General features: G+C 40.3%; 1 protein-coding gene and 1 pseudogene across 1 annotated transcript in view; both read left to right on the top strand.

Annotated features, from left to right (window-relative positions):
* Positions 1-4,594: 4,594 nt before the first annotated feature.
* The window catches only part of TMPRSS12 (transmembrane serine protease 12), a 36,143-nt gene continuing 20,102 nt past the window's right edge, over positions 4,595-20,635 (top strand). Inside the window, exons 1-3 of the mRNA XM_007179794.2 lie at positions 4,595-4,805; positions 5,814-6,009; positions 19,752-20,020. Of these exons, the coding sequence (XP_007179856.1) occupies positions 4,595-4,805; positions 5,814-6,009; positions 19,752-20,020 (676 nt within the window). The remainder of the gene's footprint in view (positions 4,806-5,813; positions 6,010-19,751; positions 20,021-20,635) is intronic.
* On the top strand, positions 6,554-9,760 carry LOC103010864 (39S ribosomal protein L47, mitochondrial-like; annotated as a pseudogene).

The raw sequence follows: 20,635 nt of genomic DNA, 5'->3' as shown, positions 1-20,635 counted from the left end.
ATTCAGAATATTGGTTTTTTCTAAGGGAAGGAGAAAGGGACAGAATCAGGGATGGGTACACAGGGGATTTCCAAAGTAACAATAATGTTATTTTTCTTAAATAGGTATCCTTATATTGTTTTTATTCTTTAAACTGTACATAAACTGTACTATAAACATTCCTTCAAAAGGATTAAATATTTAACAAATCAAAAATAGTGAATGAGGTTGTGGGTACATGGAAGTTTATTTGGTTGTTATTATTTAAAGTCTACATAATAAAATATTTTTATTAAAAAGATTTCTAGCACTAACTCAAGTGGAGCAAGGGACAACCAAGAAGAATAAAATGTCCCCTAACTCCAGACCCAATCAACCCTACCATCCTACATCCCCCCCCCAACCCTACCCCAGGCCCCAGGCTCAGCACTAATGCCCTCATCCTCCTTCAAAGATAGGAAAAACAAGATGCATTATCTACTGCTATGTAACAAATTATTCCAAAACTCAGCAGCTTAAAACAACAAAATTTTGTTATCTCACAATTTCTGTGGGTCAAGAATTTTGAGTGTGGCTTGGGGGATGTCTCTGGCTTCAGGCCTCTCATGAGGTTGCATTGAGGATCTTAGCCAGAACTGTGGTCTCATCTGAAGGTTTGACCTGGGAAAGACCTGCTTCTTAGCTCACTCACGTGATGCGGTTTGCTTCTTCGTAGGCCGTTAGATTGACTATGACTGTAGGCTACTCCATAGGGCCATAGGGCAGCTCATAATATGGCAGCCAACTTCCCTCAGAGCAAGAGAGCTAGAGAAAATGTTCAAGACAAGTCACAATCTTTTTATAATCTAGTCTTGGAAGGGATAGCCCATCCCCTCTGCCACTATCTGTTTGCTACAAGCATGTCACTAAATCCAGCCAACTTAGAGTTGCCAATTTAGGGGAGGGGGCTAACAAAGGGTATGAATACCAGGAGACAAGGCTAATTAAAGGCCATCTTGGAGGCTGCCTACCACACCAGAGAATATCTGTCTGCTGACTGGAGTGATCCCACAAAGAAAGGAAGTAGCAATGCAGGGGAGAAGAGTGAAGACCTAGAGAAGGCAGAGGAAATCCAGGCCTAGGACCTTTGCATGTACTGGTCCACTACATTTTTCATTGCTCTTTCATGACTTGGCTGCATGCACCTGTTTTTGATCAGGATATGGAAAAGAAATCTGTTGAATGTCTGTTATCTGCCACAGCAAGACCAGTCATCTTGCCCTGCTTACAATGCCCTATCCAATCTGATCACATCCCTCCCCCACAGAAACACACCCCAACTGTGTTTCCCCCCTTTCTTTTTTTTTTTTTTTTTTTTTTTAATATTTTATTTATTTATTTATTTATTTATGGCTGTGTTGGGTCTTCGTTTCTGTGTGAGGGCTTTCTCCAGTTGCGGGAAGTGGGGGCCATTCTTCATCGCGGTGCGCGGGCCTCTCACTATCGCGGCCTCTCTTGTTGCAGAGCACAGGCTCCAGACGCGCAGGCTCAGTAATTGTGGCTCACGGGCCCAATCGCTCCGCGGCATGTGGGATCCTCCCAGACCAGGGCGCGAACCCGTGTCCCCTGCATTGGCAGGCAGATTCTCAACCACTGCGCCACCAGGGAAGCCCCCCCCCCTTTCAAGTATCATCTTTCATTAAACTATTTGGGGAACAGTCAATTTGTTTCCTGTTCTGCCCCTGGGTCAGGTCAGTTCATGCTGCAACTTGTTTATCCAATACCACCTGCTTCCCTCCCACTGATTTCAGCTCAGCCCAGGAGCTTCTGTTCTCTTTCCACTTGTTACCACCTGTAAGCCTCAACTAATAGGCTCCTTTGATTTAATGCAGCCAACCATGACAAACTAGGAGGAGGATATGAGAACAGCGCTGTCCTTTTGCTGACCCCTACTTTCATTCCCCACCATGTGACCAGCCTCCCAGACTACCACAAGCCCACACTGTGCCCTTGTTACTGAAGGAGTCAGGTTAACTGAGGAAACCTTTAGCACAGCTCAAGATAGCAATGATAAAACAATTTAAAACCAAACATTACACATCATTGTTCTTAAAAACCATGGGTCAACCCACCACAGTGAAACTCTCACAGATATCTTTTTGGCTCAGGCCTGGCCTTCTGCCATGTTGCTGGGCGGACTGCTTCTTTCCTCTCTCTCCTCCTTTGCACACTGAAAAATTTCTCTTCATTATGCTGAGCATGCTTATACCCCTAAGTACAAAGCAGGGTCCAGGCCTACTGCTGCATATCCAAAACCATAGTAAATGGTTCTGCTAAAGGGAAGAAGGGCCATACATGATCCTGGACTCCAAAAAGAATCAAATCAAATACAAAACCAGGAAGAAGCCTTCAACTTAGTTTTTTCTCTTATATATCCTGATCAAAAATTTTAAGGCATGGTTTCTCTCTTCAGTCTCTGAAAGATAACAGAAAACAATAAAAAAACAAAACTAAAATTATACACACACATGGTATTATTATTACTATGGTGGTTAACCTTATGTGTCAACTTGATAGGGCTAAGGGACGCCCAGATCACTGGTAAAATATTATTTCTGGGTGTGTCTGTGAGGGTGTTTCTGAAGATTACCATTTGAACTAGCAGACTGAGTAAAGAAGATCTGCCGTCACCAATGTTGGATGGGTCTCATTCACTCCAATCCACTGAGGGCCCAAACAGAACAAAAAGGTGCACGAAGGGCAATTTCTCCTTCTTTCTTCTTGAGTTGGGACATCCATCTTTCCTGCCCTCCCACATCAGAGCTCTTGGTTCTCCGGCCTTTCGGTTGGGACTGAATTATACCACTGATTTTCCAGCTTGCAGATGGCATATCATGAGACTTCTCAGCCTCCATAATTGTGTGAGCCAATTCCCACAAATAATCTCCTCTTATATATCTCTATATATCCTATTGGTTCTGTTTCTCCAGAGAAACACACATAAATACATATCCATACCTTTGCTTAGTCTGTCTTCACTACATCTCCTTCCTCTTCTTGATCTTCCCCCTCTACCTAGGTCCAGCTCACATTCCCCTCCCGCAGGAAGCCTTCCCAGACTGCCACAACCCACACCAATCCCTTGTGCCTGAATTCGTATTAGGCTTGGGTGTCACGGTTTCCTTCTTTGTTCCCCAAGTGAATTACCCCTGATTTTCTCTGCTAGCCAAGTTATAAAGTTCTCTGGGTCAGAGGGCCAGGTCTTAACACACCTCCCATGATATGATACTTATTTTGGTGTATGATACGTAGTATGAGGTTAATAACTACTTGGTTTTTTTTGTTTTTTTTGTTTTTTTAAATTTTATTTATTTATTTATTTATGGCTGTGTTGGGTCTTCGTTTCTGTGTGAGGGCTTTCTCTAGTTGCGGCAAGTGGGGACCACTCTTCATCGCGGTGCGCGGGCCTCTCACTATCGTGGCCTCTCCCGTTGCGGAGCACAGGCTCCAGACGCGCAGGCTCAGCAATTGTGGCTCACGGGCTTAGTCGCTCCGCGGCATGTGGGATATTCCCAGACCAGGGCTTGAACCTGTGTCCCCTGCATTGGCAGGCAGATTCTCAACCACTGCGCCACCAGGGAAGCCCTACCTACTTGTTCAGTGGATCGATTAACTGGAGCCACTTATCTGCGCTCTTTTCCCACAGTGTTTGTAATGTCAAGGGGCATCTTGGGGGTTCTGATGGGGTCAAGGAATAACGTATCTTTCAGGCTGGGGACTGGTGTGTGGGTGTGTGTGTGTTTGGGGTGGGGGTGGGTGCAGTGACCTTTAGTCAGGCTTTGTCCTCAACTTTCAGGCAGGTCCTTAAATTCTGGGGGCGGGGGGTGCGCTTGGAGGCATGAACCCGCACCCCCTGTAGTGGAAGCATGGAGTCTTAACCACTGGACCACCAGGAAGTCCCTGCAGGTCCTTACATCTGATTTAATCATCTCACCCAGAGGTGGCGAGTCGAAGGTAAACTACTACAAAACAATTAATGATGAGATCAATGTGTATTACAGAAATTGGGCTCCCCCAATGCCCACATTGTCTCAGATCCCAACCTCTACACTTGCTTTGGCTTCTGCTTTACGTCTCCCTTCCCCAGCTTACCCACTTCAGTTTAGGTGCTCTTACTTCTGGAAGCCTTCCTGGCCTTGAAGTCTGAGCCGCTCCAGAGGTTCCAGCAGCTCCCCTCTCACCACAACAGTCCTACTGTACCATCTAAGCGTGTAGATCTGGCTGAGGAAGGTCTCGCCAGTTAGCGAATCCCCAGATCCTGGCTGAGGGCGAGACATTTCATTGGTCGCTTAACTAGAACACCAGCTGAGGCCTTGACTCATCCGGGCATTTCCTCAGCCTCACAGGCCTCAGCCCCCATCAAAACCCCTCGCCTACTTCGCTTGCATGGTTTCCTCCCCCACCCCGCCCCCGGGCACTGAGCCAGCCGCACAGCTCCCGCGTCTCCCACCTCGCCCGCCTCCTCTGCCAGGCTGCTCAGGCCGAGGGCCCACAGGCTCGCGGGGTGGGGGGAGGGGCGGGGTGGGGTAGCGGGCGGGAAATGCCTGCCGCCATCTTGCCCACCAGGAGTTCCGACATGGGGCTGGGGCTCCTGAGCGCAGCGCTCTTGTTTGTGGGGGGCGCTCTCATATGCTCAGAACACTACTCACTCTCCGAAAGGAGTGGGCGCGGCTCCTCGAGGGAACAGGCCGGAGGTCGGAGGTGGCCCGAGGCCGTGAGTGGGAGGCCCAGGGCGCAGGAGCACCAGGCCCCGGAAGAGGAAGTGTTGAACGCGAAGGGCAGTATCTGTTCGTTCTTCTCTTTGGACAGTCGTCCTTGCCTTTTTCCCACTTAAGTAGTATTTGAATTTGGGGCCCTCCTCTTCTGTTTTTCCAACTGCCTTTAACTAAAAATTTACGGATCCAAGCAGCCCAATTTTAATGACTGTAGTAGTAGTACTAATAGTAAAAACGCCATACACTTCTGCGTCTGTATATGCGCCTCAAAACATTCTGGGGTTTGTCATTCCCATTTTACGGACTAATAATTCATTGGAATTCAAAGATGAAAGGGCTGTTAGGTGACTTTTTCATACTACAGTTAAGAAGAATTAACCCAACAAGTTAAATGGCAAGTATTAGAACTTGTAGCTCTTGGTTGACCAGTCCCAGGCTCTTTTAGTGGCTCTTTCACACAGGGAAAAATGTGATACCTGGCCAGAGAAACTTACCTCATCGTTATACTTCTCAGGAGAAGAGTTTTAAAATTGATGAATTGTGCTGATTTAATGTCTTTCTATTTGTAAGTAAGCAATTAAGGCATGTTTGTCTTAACTCTCTAAGATTTTTTTTTCAAAATATGGGCATGGCGGGCTTCCCTGGTGGCGCAGTGGTTGAGAGTCCGCCTGCCAATGCAGGGGACACGGGTTCGAGCCCTGGTCTGGGAGGATCCCACATGCCGCGGAGCGGCTGGGCCCGTGGGCCACAATTGCTGAGCCTGCGCATCTGGAGCCTGTGCTCCGCAACAGGAGAGGCCACGATGGTGAGAGGCCCGCGCACCGCGATGAGGAGTGGCCCCCGCTTGCCACAACTAGAGAGGGCCCTCGCACAGAAACGAAGACCCAACACAGCCATAAATAAATAAATAAATAAATATTAAAAAAAAAAAAAAAAAAATATGGGCATGGCTTAGGTATCCAGCTTGCTTTATGAGTTTTTTAAATAGGAATTTCAAATATTATATTAACGTGTTAAGATTATAAAGTAATACATATAATAATATGTTCAGTCCAAATAATATATCATTTTTATTTTTAGATTGTGGAACAGCACCACTTGCAAATACGTTCAAGGGGTCTCGGATTGTAGGGGGCACAGAAGCTCAAATTGGCGCATGGCCATGGCTAGTTAGCCTACAGATTCAATCTGGCAGATATCTTGCTCATGTATGTGCGGGAAGCTTAGTGAAAAATAGATGGGTCCTCACGGCTGCCCACTGCACTAAGGACACTAGGTATGTATTCAGAACAGAACTCTTATTTTATTCTCTTGGGGGATATTTTGAAGTGGCAGAGGACCATTTGACTTCAGCCATGTTCAGTTAAGCCATATGTTTCCAAGTAGCCATAACGCCTTATACTGAATAGTACACTGAATATTTGTTGAAATAAATCCTTTAAGTCAGAGGTCAACAAACATTTTCTGTAAAGACAGTAAACATTTTAGGCTTTGCAGGCCATACTCAACTCTGTCACAGTAGAACCAAAGTGGTCATAGATGATACATCATTGAATGAGTGTGCTGTGATCCAATAAAACTATTTATGAACACTGAAATTTGAACAAAATCCTATTTTGTCATTTTGGGTTTTCCCCAACCATTTAAAAGTGTAAAAAACATTCTTTGTTTATGGGCTATATAAAAATAGGAGACAGGCCAGATTTGGCCTGTGGGTTGTAGAGTTTGTTGGACCTTGCTTTAAATAATAAATAGCTTTTCTTTTAGCTTTAAAAATTATTGTAGTGTAATCATGTATTTGTCTTTCTCACCATTAGATCATGGTGAGACAAGTCCATGAAGACAAGGACTGCATGTTTTATTTTGTATTTCTGGTACTATACAGGAGTTGGCCTACTTTATAGGAGACATAATAAATATTTATTGAGTCTATGGATGATGTCAGTCTTGGAGAAATAGATTTACCACAGTTATAATAGAACTTTATGACCCCCCTAACATTTAAAATGAAGCTCTAAGATAAATACTGTGGAAAACCATGGTACCTGTCATACAGTCTCTCTTTAGTCTCTAATTTTTATGAGCTATCTCGGAGAAGAATGAAAAGTCTCTAAGAAAAACTAACAACAACTTCAAAATTCAACTGAGGGTAACTGGCCTGATGGGGTTCATAAGGTTTTAATCTTTTAATCTGTATACCACATTTAAAAAACATGCATTTCAGTTCCATAAATTGGCCTCTTGAGGAATAGAGCTCAGAAAAATGGGAAGCTATTATAAACCCAAGGGTATAGAAAAAGATGTAGAAAAAAGCTTCAGAGTTAGAAATCAATTCTGGTCTTTCAGGTGCGGGTGTTTTACAACTCTTTTCTAAAATGCTGTCTTTAAGAACTGCTTTTCAACAGCTTTCCAACCTTAAACCAAGGAAGGAAAAGCCTGCTTGGTATGGTTTGAAGATTCTTGGAAAAGCTCTTCTCACCTATTAAGTCCTGATATTGTGCCTTTACTAGTCTGTTCCTTTGACACGGTGGGGAGAACAATGCATTTGGAGAGGGGCGACCTGTATCCTAGTCCTCCTCTGACACTTTGTGCTGCAGTGGCTTTAAGTAAGATTCCAGAACCTACTAGATATACCGCCTTGGTCATAATAATATAGCTTTGTTATATTGTCATAAAATCTTAAGAGTTCAAAGAGGTATTTTAAATGTGTGGTTCAATTCTCTGTGCTGTATATGAATCCTTAAAATATTGAAGTAAAGGGTTCTCTAGTCTGAAATAATTATTGCTTTAATGCATTGAGTCAGGCATTTTTTCAGACACAATTTCCACTACTCTTCACAACCACTCTTTACTGTAAGGAGACCCTGACTGGAAAGCAGTGAAATCAGGGATCAAATCCAGGTGTGTCAGAATGAAAATCCACACACATAACCATAACTATATCATTTGGCTCTCTACTTGAAACACCTCTTGTGATGATGAACTGCTACCTCGGGAAGAATTTCATTTAAATTTTGTGCAGCTTTATTTCTTAGAAAGCCTTTCCTTATGTTGAACTAAGTGTCTTGATTTTCATTCTGCCTTCTGAAGCCATATATATTAAACCTCATTACTCTTCCAAGCATTTGAAGATAATATTAATATTCCACTTAACAGTTCTCAAGGCTAAATCTTATTGATGTTTTTACCCCTTTACTCAACAAACATTTACTAAATGTATATTATATACTAGGGACTGGGCTAGGTGCTGAGGAAGTCGACATTACTGAGGCGTAGTCTGTATTTTTCAGGAGTACCTCAGAAGACTCTGCCACTTCTATTCCTGTTCCCTCATTTCCTAAACCTTGCACCATCAGTTATCCCTTATTCCTTTTTATAACATGAAAGACCCGCTCTGAGATTAGGTACTGTTTAAGAATGTTACATATAACTCTGTATTTTAAAAAAGCCCTCCCAGTAGCCCTCTGAGATAGCTGTTATCTCCATTTCACACCTGAGGAGTCAGAGATCAGAGATATTTGGTAATTTTCCCAAGATCACATTGCTGTAAAGTGGCAACCTATTGATTTAAACCTAGTCTCAAATCTATAGCTGTTTCATTATACCTCATTGTCTCTTTAGTATTTTTCAATATTTTCCTCTTGCTTCTTCCCTACAGCCTTCAAACATGTTTAGGTCACCTCATCGTTATTTAACAAACAAACAAACCCTACCTGTTTCTGTTCTTCCTTTCACTACTAGACTCCTTGAAAGAAAGACTCCCTTTTGTTTCACCTGCATTGACTCATAAAATCCCAATTGCAGTCTGATTTTTGTAGCCAGAACACACTATTAAAGACCCACCTCTACACCAAATCCAATGACCTCTACTCAATCCCCATCTTATTTCATCTGTAATTTGGCAAAGTTGACTGCTGTTCTCTTTTTTTTGGCCATGCCGCATGGCTTGTGGGATCTTAGTTCGCCAACCAGGGATTGAACCTGGGCCCTCAGCAGTGAAAGCTCGGATTCCTAGCCACTGTCCTGCCAGGGAATTCCCTCCTATCTCTTTTCTTGATTTTTAAGACACCACTATTCTCTACCTTAAAAAAATTTTTTTCCTTATTCCTTGAATCTTTGTCTTCTTTTAAATGGCAGTATTTTCAAGAGTTCCACCTTCTATCCTCTTGCCTTACATCTGTATTCTTCCCTAGAGATGTCTCATCTCCTTCTGTTTTAGGAGTCATCATGTCCTGGCAACTCCCAAGTCTCTCCAGCTGAGTCGTATTTCCAGCTCCCTACTATACATATATATTGGAGTCACATTCCCAACAAGTCCAAACATGAACTTTTAAACTCTTTCCTCTAGAGAAGAGTCTCGGCAGCCCTGAAGGCTTTCAGGTCGTTAATAAGTCCTCAGGCCCCTGCTAGCACAGGGAGCTTCATGGACCTGTCAGCAATTAAGGAACAAAAGTAACGAAGATTTACACAAACTTTGGTATGTTCTCCTGAAAGAAACATGCTCCTAACTCTAGAGCAGGAGGCTAAGCGGCAGAGATTGCCAATGCCAAGTCTGAAGCGGTTAGAAAAGGTAGTAGATTCCATGGATGCATTAGATAAAGTTGTCCAGGAAAGGGAAGATGCCCTCAGACTTCTTCAGACTGGTCAAGAAAAAGCTAGACCTGGTTCTTGGAGAAGAGACATCTTTGGAAGAATCATCTGGCACAAGTTCAAGCAGTGGCCTATACCTGGGTACCTAAATAAAAGAAACAATAGAAAACGATTCTTTGCAGTGCCCTACGTGGAACGTTTTGTCAGATTGAGAATTGAGAAACAAGCCTGCATCAAAGCAAGGAAGACAAGTTTAGCAAGCAAGAAAGAAAAGTTTCTTCAGGAAAAGTTTCCACATCTTTCTGAAGCCCAGAAATCAAGTCTTATCTAAGATATCTGAACTCTTAATTTACCATTTTGTTTTTCTTGGATTACAATCTGTATACAAAAGTAAATACATATTAAGTGGTTTATAAATAACTTGTGTTTTTAGTCAAATGACTATCAACTGGGACTACCCTGGTGGCGCAGAGGTTAAGAATCCACCTGCCAATACAGGGGACACGGGTTTGAGCCCTGGTCCAGGAAGATCCCACATGCTGCAGAGCAACTAAGCCTGTGTGCCACAACTACTGATCCTGTGCTCTAGAGCCTGCGAGCCACAACTATTGAGCCCACTTACCTAGAGCCCATGCTCCACAACAAGAGAAGCCATTGCAATGAGAAGCCCACGCATCGCAATGAAGAGTAGCCCCTGCTCGCTGCAACTAGAGAAAGCCTGCACGCAGCAACGAAGACCCAACATGGCCAAAAATAAATAAATAATTAATTAATTTTAAAAAAATGACTACCAACTGTTCTAAGTGTTATCATGGCATGCTAAATCTAGAAGTGGTCAAAATCAGGTATAAAGTTCAGATTAAATTCCCATCTTATTAAAAAAAAAAATCTTTCCTCTAATTCTATCCCTTCTCTATTTTCTCAGATAACAGCCTCACCAACAGTTCCATTACCTAGAGAGTTAGCTGACTCTCTCTGTGCAGTATCTCTTAAATTTGCTTCTTTTTGTCCCCCAATACTCCCCACTGATGAGAAGTAGATTCAGAATATCAGTCTCCATATCCCTAGTTCATTACTTACACTATTACTATGGTAACTATCTGAATGAGTGTGAAGTGGTATCTCGTTGTGGTTTTGTTGTTGTTTTAATTAATTTATTTATTTTTGGCTGCATTGGGTCTTCATTGCTGCGTGCAGGCTTTCTCTTGTTGCGGCGAGCGGCGGCTACTTTTCGTTGCGGTTCATGGGCTTCTCATTGCGGTGGCTTCTCTCGCTGCGGAGCATGGGCTCTAGGCGCTCCGGCTCAGTAGTTGTGGCTCACGGGCTCTACTGCACAGGCTCCGTAGTTGTGGCGCATGGGCTTAGGTGCTCCACGGCATGTGGGATCTTCCCGGACCAGGGCTTGAACCCGTGGCCCCCTGCATTGGCAGGTAGATTCTTAACCACTGTGCCACCAGGGGAGTCCCTCATTGTGGTTTTGAGTCACATTTCCCTAATGATTAGTGATGTTGAGCATCTTTCCATGTGCTTTCTGGCCATTTGTATTTCTTCTTCTTTTTTTTTAAGGTTTATTTTATTTTATTTTTTGTGGATGTTGAGCTGTAGGAGTGCTTTATATATCCTAGATATTATACAAATATTTTCTCCAATTCTGTTGGTTGTCTTTTCACTCTCTTGAAAGTGTCCTTTGATGCACAAGTTTTTAATTTTGATCAAGTCCAATTTATCTATTTTTTTCTTTTGTTGCCTGTGCTTTTGGTGTCATATCCAAGAATCACTGCCAAATCCAATATCATGAAGCTTTTCTTCTGTGTTTTCTTCTAAGAGTTTTATAGCTTTATTCTTATATTTTGGTCTTTGATCTATTTTGAGTTAAGTTTTGCATATGGTGTAAGGGTCCAATTTCATTCTTTTGTATGTAGATATCCAATTTTCCCAGCACCATTTGTTGAAAAGCCTTTCCTTTCTCCATTGAATTGTCTTGGCACTCTTGTTGAAAATCAATTGGCCACATATGCAAGGGTGTATTTCTGGGCTCTCCATTCTTTTCCATTGGTATGTATATCTGCCCTTATGCTAGTACCACACTGTTTCAGTTATTGTAGCTTTTCAGTAAGTTTTGAAATCAGGAAGTATGGTCCTCCAACTTTATTCTTCTTTTTCAAGATTATTTTGGGTATTTGGGGTCTTTTGATATTCCATATGAATCTTAGGATGGGTTTTTTATTTCTGCAAAAGCATCATTGGGATTTTTATAGGTATTTCATTGAATCTATAGATCATTCTGGGTAGTACTGTCATTTTAACAATATTCAGTCTTCCAATACATGAACAAGGGATGTCTTTCCATTTATTTGTCTTCTTTAATTTCTTTCAGCAATGTTTTATACTTTTCAGTGTATATAACCTGTTTTTTAATCTTATGGTCTGAATATACATTGAAATAGGTAAGTAATATAAGTTGATTCAGCCATTCTATGTCTTTTGATTGGAGAATTTAATCTGTTTACATTTAAAGTAATTATTGCTAGGTAAGGACTTACTATCACCATTTGTTAATTGTTTTCTGGTTGTTTTGTAGATCTACTGTTCCCTGTTTCTTAGCCTGCTGTCTTTTTTGTGTTTGATGTCTTTTGGTATCAGTATGCTTTGACTTCTTTATCAAGTCCTTTTGTGTAATTGCTACAGGTTTTTACCTTGAGGTTATCAAGAAGCTTACATAAACTATCTTAAAATTATAACACGCTATTTTAAGCTGTTAGCAACTTAACTTCAATAGAATTCCTAAACTTTACATTTTTGCTTCTCCTCCACCTCACATTTTAGGTTATTGCTGTTATGATTTACATATTTTTTATATTGTGTAATTAATAGATTAGTGTTGTTATAGTTATTTTTTACTATATTAATTCCTTTAACTTTTTAAAAAAAATTAATTAATTATTTATTTTTGGCTGTATTGGGTCTTCGTTTCTGTGTGAGGGCTTTCTCTAGTTGTGGCAAGCGGGGGCCACTCTTCATTGCAATGCACGGGCCTCTCACTGTCGTGGCCTCTCTTGTTGCGGAGCACAGGCTCCAGACGCGCAGGCTCAGTAATTGTGGCTCACGGGCCTAGTTGCTCCGCGGCATGTGGGATCTTCCCAGACCAGGGCTCGAACCCGTGTGCCCTGCATTGGCAGGCAGACTCTCAACCACTGCTCCACCAGCGAAGCCCCAATTCCTTTAACTTTTAAAGTTGTGAGTAAATTATGCACCACTATTACCAAATTACAGAATCTAAGTTTGACTATATATTTACCATTACCAGTGAGTTTTGCAGTACCTTTTAATGTCTTTATGTGTTAATTAGTGTCCTTTTACTTTCAGTCAAAGAACTTCCTTTAGCATTTCTTGTAAGGCTAGTCTAATTGTAATGAACTCTCTCAGCTTTTGTTTGTTCAGGAAAGTCTTTGTCCAACAATATGCTGCCTACAAGGGACTCACTTTAGCTTTAAAGGCACACATAGACTTAGAGTGAAGGGATGGGAAAAGATATTCAAGAAAATGGTAACCCCAAAAAAGCAGGGGTAGTTGTACTTATATTAGACAAAATAGACTTTAAATGTAAATGGTAGGGCTTCCCTGGTGGCGCAGTGGTTGAGAATCTGCCTGCTAATGCAGGAGACACGGGTTCGAGCCCTGGTCTGGGAAGATCCCACATGCCACGGAGCAGCTGGGCCCGTGAGCCACAGCTGCTGAGCCTGCGCGTCTGGAGCCTGTGCCCCGCAACGGGAGGGGCCGCGATAGTGAAAGGCCCGCGCACCGCGATGAAGAGCGGTCCCCGCACCGCGATGAAGAGTGGCCCCCACTTGCCGCAACTAGAGAAAGCCCTCGCACGAACCGAAGACCCAGCACAGCCAAAAATAAATAAATAAATAAATAAATAAAAAATGTAAATGGTAAAAAGAAACAAAAAAAGGTCACCACACAATGATAAAGGGGTCAATCCACAAGAAGATATAACAATTGTAAATATTTATGCATCCAACATTGGAGCACCTAGATATATAAAGCAAAAACTAACAGAGTTAAAGGAAGACATAAACAGCAATTTGATAATAGTTGGGGACTTTAATATCCCACTCTCAACATTGGACAGATCATCCAGATAGAGAATCAATAAGGAAACAGCAGATTTAAATAACACTGTAGACCAAGATGGACTTAACAGACATATGCAGAACATTCCAACCAACAGCAGCAGATTATTTCTCAAGTGCACATAGAACATTTTCGAGGACAGACCATATGTTAGGCCACAAAACAAGTCTTAGCAACTTCAAGAAGACTGAAACCATACCAAGGATCCTCTCTGACCACAATGGCATGAAAGTGGAAATCAATAAAAGAGGAAAACTGGAAAATTCATGACTACATGGAAATTAAACAACACTCTCTCCTAAAAAAAAAAGATCAGTGGATCAAAGAAGAAAAAGTATCTTGAGACAAAAATGGAAACACAACTTATGCAGCAAAAGCAGTTTTAAGAGGGAAGTTAAGAGCAATAAATGCATACATTAAGAAGCAAGACGATCCCAAATAAACAACCTACCTCTACACCTTAAAGAACTAGAAAAAGAACAACATGACCCTAAAATTAGAAGGAAGGAAATAATAAAGATTAGAGCAGTAATAAATTAAATAGATAACAAAAAAATATATAAAAGATTAACCAGGGACTTCCCTGGTGGCGCAGTGGTTGAAAATCCACCTGCGAATGCAGGGGACATGGGCTCGATCCCTGATCTGGGAAGATTCCACATGCCACAGAGCAACTAAGCCTGTGCGCCACAACTACTGAGCCCGCACACCCTAGAGCCTGTGCACTCTAACTACTGAGCCCATGCGCCACAACTACTGAAGCCCGCGTGCTCTAGGGCCCACGTGCCGCAACTACTGAGCCCGCGTGCTGCAATTACTGAAGTCCGTGCGCCTACAACCCGTGCTCCACAAGAGAAGCCACTGCAATGAGAAGCCTGTGCACTGCAACAAAGAGTAGCCCCCGCTCGCCACAACTAGAGAAAGCCCGCACGCAGCAACGAAGACCCAATGCAGCCAAAAATAAATAAAATAATCCTAAAAATAAAAGATTAACCGAAATAACAGTTGGTTCTTTGAAAAGACAGACAAAATTGACAAACCCTTAGCTAGCTTTACCAAGGAAAAAAAGAGGGAGGACCCAAATCAACAAACTTATAAATGAAAAAGGAGACATTACAACTTATACCACAGAAATACAAAGGGTCGTAAGAGGCTACTATAAACAACTAGATGCCAACAAACTGGATAACCTAGAAGTAATGGAAAAAATCTTAGAAACATACAACCTACCAAGACTGAATCAGAAAGAAACAAAATCTGAATAGATCAATTACTAGTAAGGAGATTGAGTCAGTAATCAAAAATTTCCCAAACAAGAAAAGCCCAGGACCAGATGGCTTCATTGGTGAATTTTATCAAATGTTTAAAGAAGAATTAACACCAATCCTTCTCAAACTCTTCCAAAAAACTGAAGAGGAAGGAACCTCCCAAACTCATTTTACGAGATCCAGCATTACCAATACCAAGGACAGATAAGGACACTACTAGAAAAGAAAATTACAGAACAATATCCTTGATGAATATATATGCAGCATTCTCAACAAAACACTAGCAAACCAAACTCAGCAGCACATTAAAAGGATGCATTGTTCACCATGATCAAGTGGGATTTATCCCTGGGATGCAAGGATAGTTCAACATGTACAAATCAATCAATGTGATACATTAATAGAATGAAAGAAAATAATCATATGATCATCTCAATAGCCACAGAAAAAGCATTTGACAAAATTCAACGTCCATTCATGATAAAATACTTACGAAATTAGGCATAGAAGGAACATATCTCAACATAAGAAAGACCATACATGACAAGCCCACAGCTAGCATCATACTCAATGCTGAAAGGTTGCAAGCTTTTCCTCTAAGATCAGGAACAAGACAAGGCTGCCCACTCTCACACTCCCATTCAACATAGTACTGGAAGTCCTAGCTAGAGCAATAAGGTAAGTAAAAGAGGGACTTCTCTGGTGGTCCAGTGGGTAAGACTCCACCCTCCCAATGCAGGGGGCCTGGGTTCAATCCCTGGTCAGGGAACTAGATCCCACATGCATGCCACAACTAAGAGCCCACATGTCACAACTAAAGATCCTGCATGCCACAACTAAGACCTGGCACAGCCTAAATAAATAAATAAATAAATTTTTTTAAATATGGCAAGTAAAAGAAATAAAAGGTATGAGAACTGGAAAAGAAGTAAAATTGTTTCTATTTGCAAGTGACATGATTTTATATATAGAAAACCCCAAGACACAACCAAAAAACCATTAGAACTAATCAAAGAATTCAGTTGCAGGGTACAAAATTAACACACAAAAATCAATAGCATTTCTATACACTAACAATGAATTCTCTGAAAAAGAAATAAAAGAATTGATTACATTTACAACAGCATCAAAAACAATAAAATACTTAGGAATAAAGAAGACACAAGGGCTTCCCTGGTGGCGCAGTGGTTGAGAATCTGCCTGCTAATGCAGGGGACACGGGTTCGAGCCCTGGTCTGGGAGGATCCCACATGCCGCGGAGCAACTAGGCCCGTGAGCCACAACTACTGAGCCTGTGCGTCTGGAGCCTGTGCTCCGCAACGGGAGAGGCCGTGATAGTGAGAGGCCCGCGCACCGCGATGAAGAGTGGCCCCCGCTCGCCGCAACTAGAGAAAGCCCTAGCACAGAAACGAAGACCCAACACAGCCAAAAAAAAAAAAAGTAAATAAATAAAGAAATAAGTCAGGAGCTCTTAAAAAAAAATTTAAAAAAAAAAAAAAAAAAAAAAAAAAAGAAGACACAAGCAAATGGAAAGGTATGTTCATGGATTGGAAGAATTAATATTGTTCAACGGTCAATACTACCAAAAGCCATCTGTAGATTCAATGCTATCCCTATCAAGATTCTAATGGCACTTTTTGCAGAAATAGACAAAACACCCCTAAAAATTATGTGAAATCAAAAAAGACCCTGAATAGCCAAAGAAATCCTGAATCCAAAGAACAAAAAAACCAGAGGCATCGCACTTCCTGATTTCAAGATATACTATAAAGCTATAGTAATTAGAACAGTATGGTACTGGCATAAAAACAAATAGACCATGGAACAGAATTGAGAGCCCAGAAAAAACCCCCAAGCACATACAGTCAACTAATAATTGACAAGAGAGCCAAGCATACTCAGTGGAGAAAAGAAAGTCTCTTCAATAAATGGTGCTGGGAAAATTGGATATTCACATGCAAAAGAATGAAACTTGACCCCTATTTTGCACCATTAACAAAAATTAACTCAAAATGGATTAACGACTTAAATGTAGGACCTGAAACCATGAAACTCCTAGAAGAAAACACAGGAAAAAAACCTCCTTGACATAGGTCTTGGTAATGATTTTTTGGAAATCACACCTAAAGCACAAGCAACAAAATAAAAAATAAACAAGTGGGACTACATCAAACTAAAAAAAACCACACAGAAAAAGAAATCATGAACAAAGTGAAAAGATAACCTATGGGAAAAATATTTGCACATCATCTATTTGATAAGGCGTTAATATCCAAAATATATAAAGAACTCATACAACTCAATAGCAAAAAAATAAATAATCCAATTTTAAAAATGGGTAAAGGACCTGAATCGACATTTTTCCAAAGAAGATATATGAATGGCCAACAGGTACATGAAAAGATGCTCAACTCACTAGTCATTAGGGAAATGCAAATTAAAACTGCAATGAAATATCACCTCACAATGGCCATCATCAAGGGGAGGATGTGGAGGAAAGGGAACACTTGTGCACCACTGATGGGAGTTTGTAAATTGGTATATCCACTATGGAAAACAGTATGGAGGTTCCTCAAAAAATTAAAAATGGCACTATCACATGATACAGCAATTCTACTTCTGGGAATATATCCAAAAGAAATGAAAACACTAAGTTGAAAAGATATCTGCACCCCATTTCATAGCAGCATTATTTACAACAGCTAAGACATGGAAATAATCTAAGTGTCCACTGATAGATGAATGGATAAAGAAGACGTGGTGTGTGTGTGTGTGTGTGTGTGTGTGTGTAATTCAGCCATAAATAATGAGGAAATCCTACCATTTGTGACATTGAGGATGGACCGTGAAGGCATCATGCTAAGTGAAATAAGTCAGACAAAAAAAGACAAATAAATACTGCAGGATCTCAGTTATAAGTAGAATCAAATAAAAATAAACAAACAAAAATTCCCCACCAAATTCAGAGAAAGAGATGAGATTTGTGGTTGGTTACCAGAGGCAGGATGTGGGGGGAGGGGATATTGGAGGAAGGTGGTCAAATGGTACAAACTTCCATTATAAGATAAATAAGGACTAGGAATGTAATGTACAACATGATGACTATAGTTAACACTACTGTATGATATAGGAAAATTGTTACGAGAGTAGATCCTAAGAGTTCTCATCACCAGCAGAAATTTTTTCTTTCCTTTTTTTTTTTAATTAATTAATTAATTTATTTATTTTTGGCTGTGTTGGGTCTTCGTTTCTGTGCAAGGGCTTTCTCTAGTTGCGGCAAGTGGGGGCCACTCTTCATCACGGTGCGTGGGCCTCTCACTATCGCGGCCTCTCCTGTTGCGGAGCACAGGCTCCAGACGCGCAGGCTCAGTAGTTGTGGCTCATGGGCCTAGTTGCTCCGCGGCATGTGGGATCTTCCCAGACCAGGGCTCGAACCCGTGTCCCCTGCACTGGCAGGCAGATTCTCAACCACTGCGCCACCAGGGAAGCCCTTCTTTCCTTTTTATTATATCTATATCAGATAATGGATGTTAACTAAACCTATTGTGGTAATCGCTTTACAATATATGTAAGTCAAACCAACATGCAGTACATGTTAAACTTATACAATGATGTATGTCAATTATTTCTCAATAAAACGGGAAAAAATTTTAATTCAAGAAAGATAAATTGTATACGTTTGGAAAAGAAACATCATTATTTAAAAGTAGCTTAAAGCTTTTAAGCTACAATTTCTTTTTAAACACAATAGAACTAGGACTGTATAAACATTTTTACAAACTTTTTAGAGGTTACCTAGTCCAATTTTAAGATAGCTAATTATCTTCTGTTTCCTTGGAATAAATTCTAGGAAGTAGAATTGCAGTGTCAAAATCAATGCAGCTTTTATAGGCTATTGGTACATGCTGCCAGAGTGCCTATCTATTTATACTTTCCTCAATGAATAAGAGTAACTTTGTTCCTCTGACTCATCTGCACTGAGCATAATCATTAAATACACACACACACACACTCTGCCAATTTGAAGGGTGAAAGGAATTTCGGCATTTGTAAATTTCACATGCAATAAGTATTAACCACTTGGGGTTTTAATTGTTGATTTTTGACCTACAGAAGATTTTTTGGCTTGGTTTGATTTCTGCTTGCTTTTTGCTTTTAAAGACTGTCAAGATTCATTAGTTGCTTCTTTTATATTTAGTGTCACACTTTATAAAGTCCTTTCTCACAGAGATATAGTCCAGTGGAATGTTCCAACTTGCTCAAATAGAATTACAAAATGCAAAATTGTGTTTTCACAGAGATACAGTCCACTGGAATGCATAAAGTCCTTTCTCATAACAATGTTATATATTCATCTATATTTTCTTTCTGGTTTAATTTTTAAACTTCTCATCCTAATTTAATATCCAAATGTTTCATTCTAAAATTTCAAAAATTTGTAAAAGTAAATAGTTTAATGAATTCCCATATGCATAATATGCAGCTTCAGTTTATCAACTCATGGCTGATCTTGTTTCATCTTTATTCTTGCCAACTCCCCCTCCAATTATTTTGAAAGCAATCTCAGACATACCACTTTATGTATCTCTAAAAAGATAGGAAGTCTTTATTTAAAAGATTTGTGCACTTAAATATTTAATCCATTTGGAGTTTATTTTAGTGTTTAATAATTTTTCCGGGATTTAATTTTATTTCACTTTTCAAACTAGTTTTTTAGTTAGCTAGTTGTCCCAATACCATTTATTGAATAATTCATCCATTTGTCCATTGGTAAGAATTGCTACCATATATTAAATTCTCATGTACTTGAATCCGTTTGGGACTTTCTGTCCCATTGATCTTTTTCTCTTTTCCTACATCACAATATTTAGGTTTTTACTTGCTATGACTTTGTCACATGAAAGTAGGATTAATTTTTTTGTTATTAATCTAGCATGAGAAAAACAAAAACTAGTGGGAGATCAAGAATATTTACTTAGTTAAATACCTGTTTAAGATAAGAACATTTACTTTCTTTCAGAGATCCTGTAATGTGGAGAGTTGTGATTGGAACTAATAATATAGATGGGCGTCAGCCACACTCCAAGAAGATGAAAGTTAAAGCGATCATTATCCATCCAGACTTCGATGTGGAATCTTATGAAAATGATATTGCGCTTTTTCATTTAAAAAAAGCAGTGAGATACAATGATTATATTCAGCCTATCTGTCTACCTTTTGGTGTTTTCCAAAGACTGAACCGAAACACGAAGTGTTTTATAAGTGGATGGGGAAGAACAAAAGAAGAAGGTAATTATGATCTGAATTTTGTTGATACAGATTTTCCTGATTATTGGCAGAGGGTGAATATGTATGTCTTTATCTCTTTATATCATGAGTTTGAACAACAGGTCTTTATAAACCAGTGAAAAGGAAATGTCTTTTTTAATTTTGTGTTTTTTTTCTTGCTTGTGGGAGAGAGAAAATTATCTTCCAAAGCAGAAATAGAGACTTCTTTTGTTATACATGCCAAGATACTTAAACCTTTAGACATTCTCAGAGAGAATGATGGTTCCAAGTATTTCTGTAGTTTCTGAGACTCTTAGGTGATGAAGCAAGCTCTGTAGCAGATTTGCTTATCTTAAATAATAAGCTTCTGGCTATAAGGAATCAAATTTAGTATCCTTTTTATTTAGTGCACTGTTTAGTATCAAACAGGTTGATTGCCATGTATTTTCTTTAGTGCATAAAGAGGCACAAATCGTTGACTGACTGAACTAATGGGAGGAATGAAAAACATAGAAAACAGTCTCTGCCTTTGGTAACAGCTACCATTTGGGAGCATTTACCATGTTTTAGGCCCCGTTCTAAATATATTACTTTATTTTATCTTATCCTCCCAATATTCCTATTCAGGAGTTAATG

Source organism: Balaenoptera acutorostrata, chromosome 11, assembly GCF_949987535.1.
Source record: "Balaenoptera acutorostrata chromosome 11, mBalAcu1.1, whole genome shotgun sequence".
NCBI classification, from domain to species: domain Eukaryota; kingdom Metazoa; phylum Chordata; class Mammalia; order Artiodactyla; family Balaenopteridae; genus Balaenoptera; species Balaenoptera acutorostrata.
This window is presented reverse-complemented; position numbering and strand designations above follow the sequence as displayed.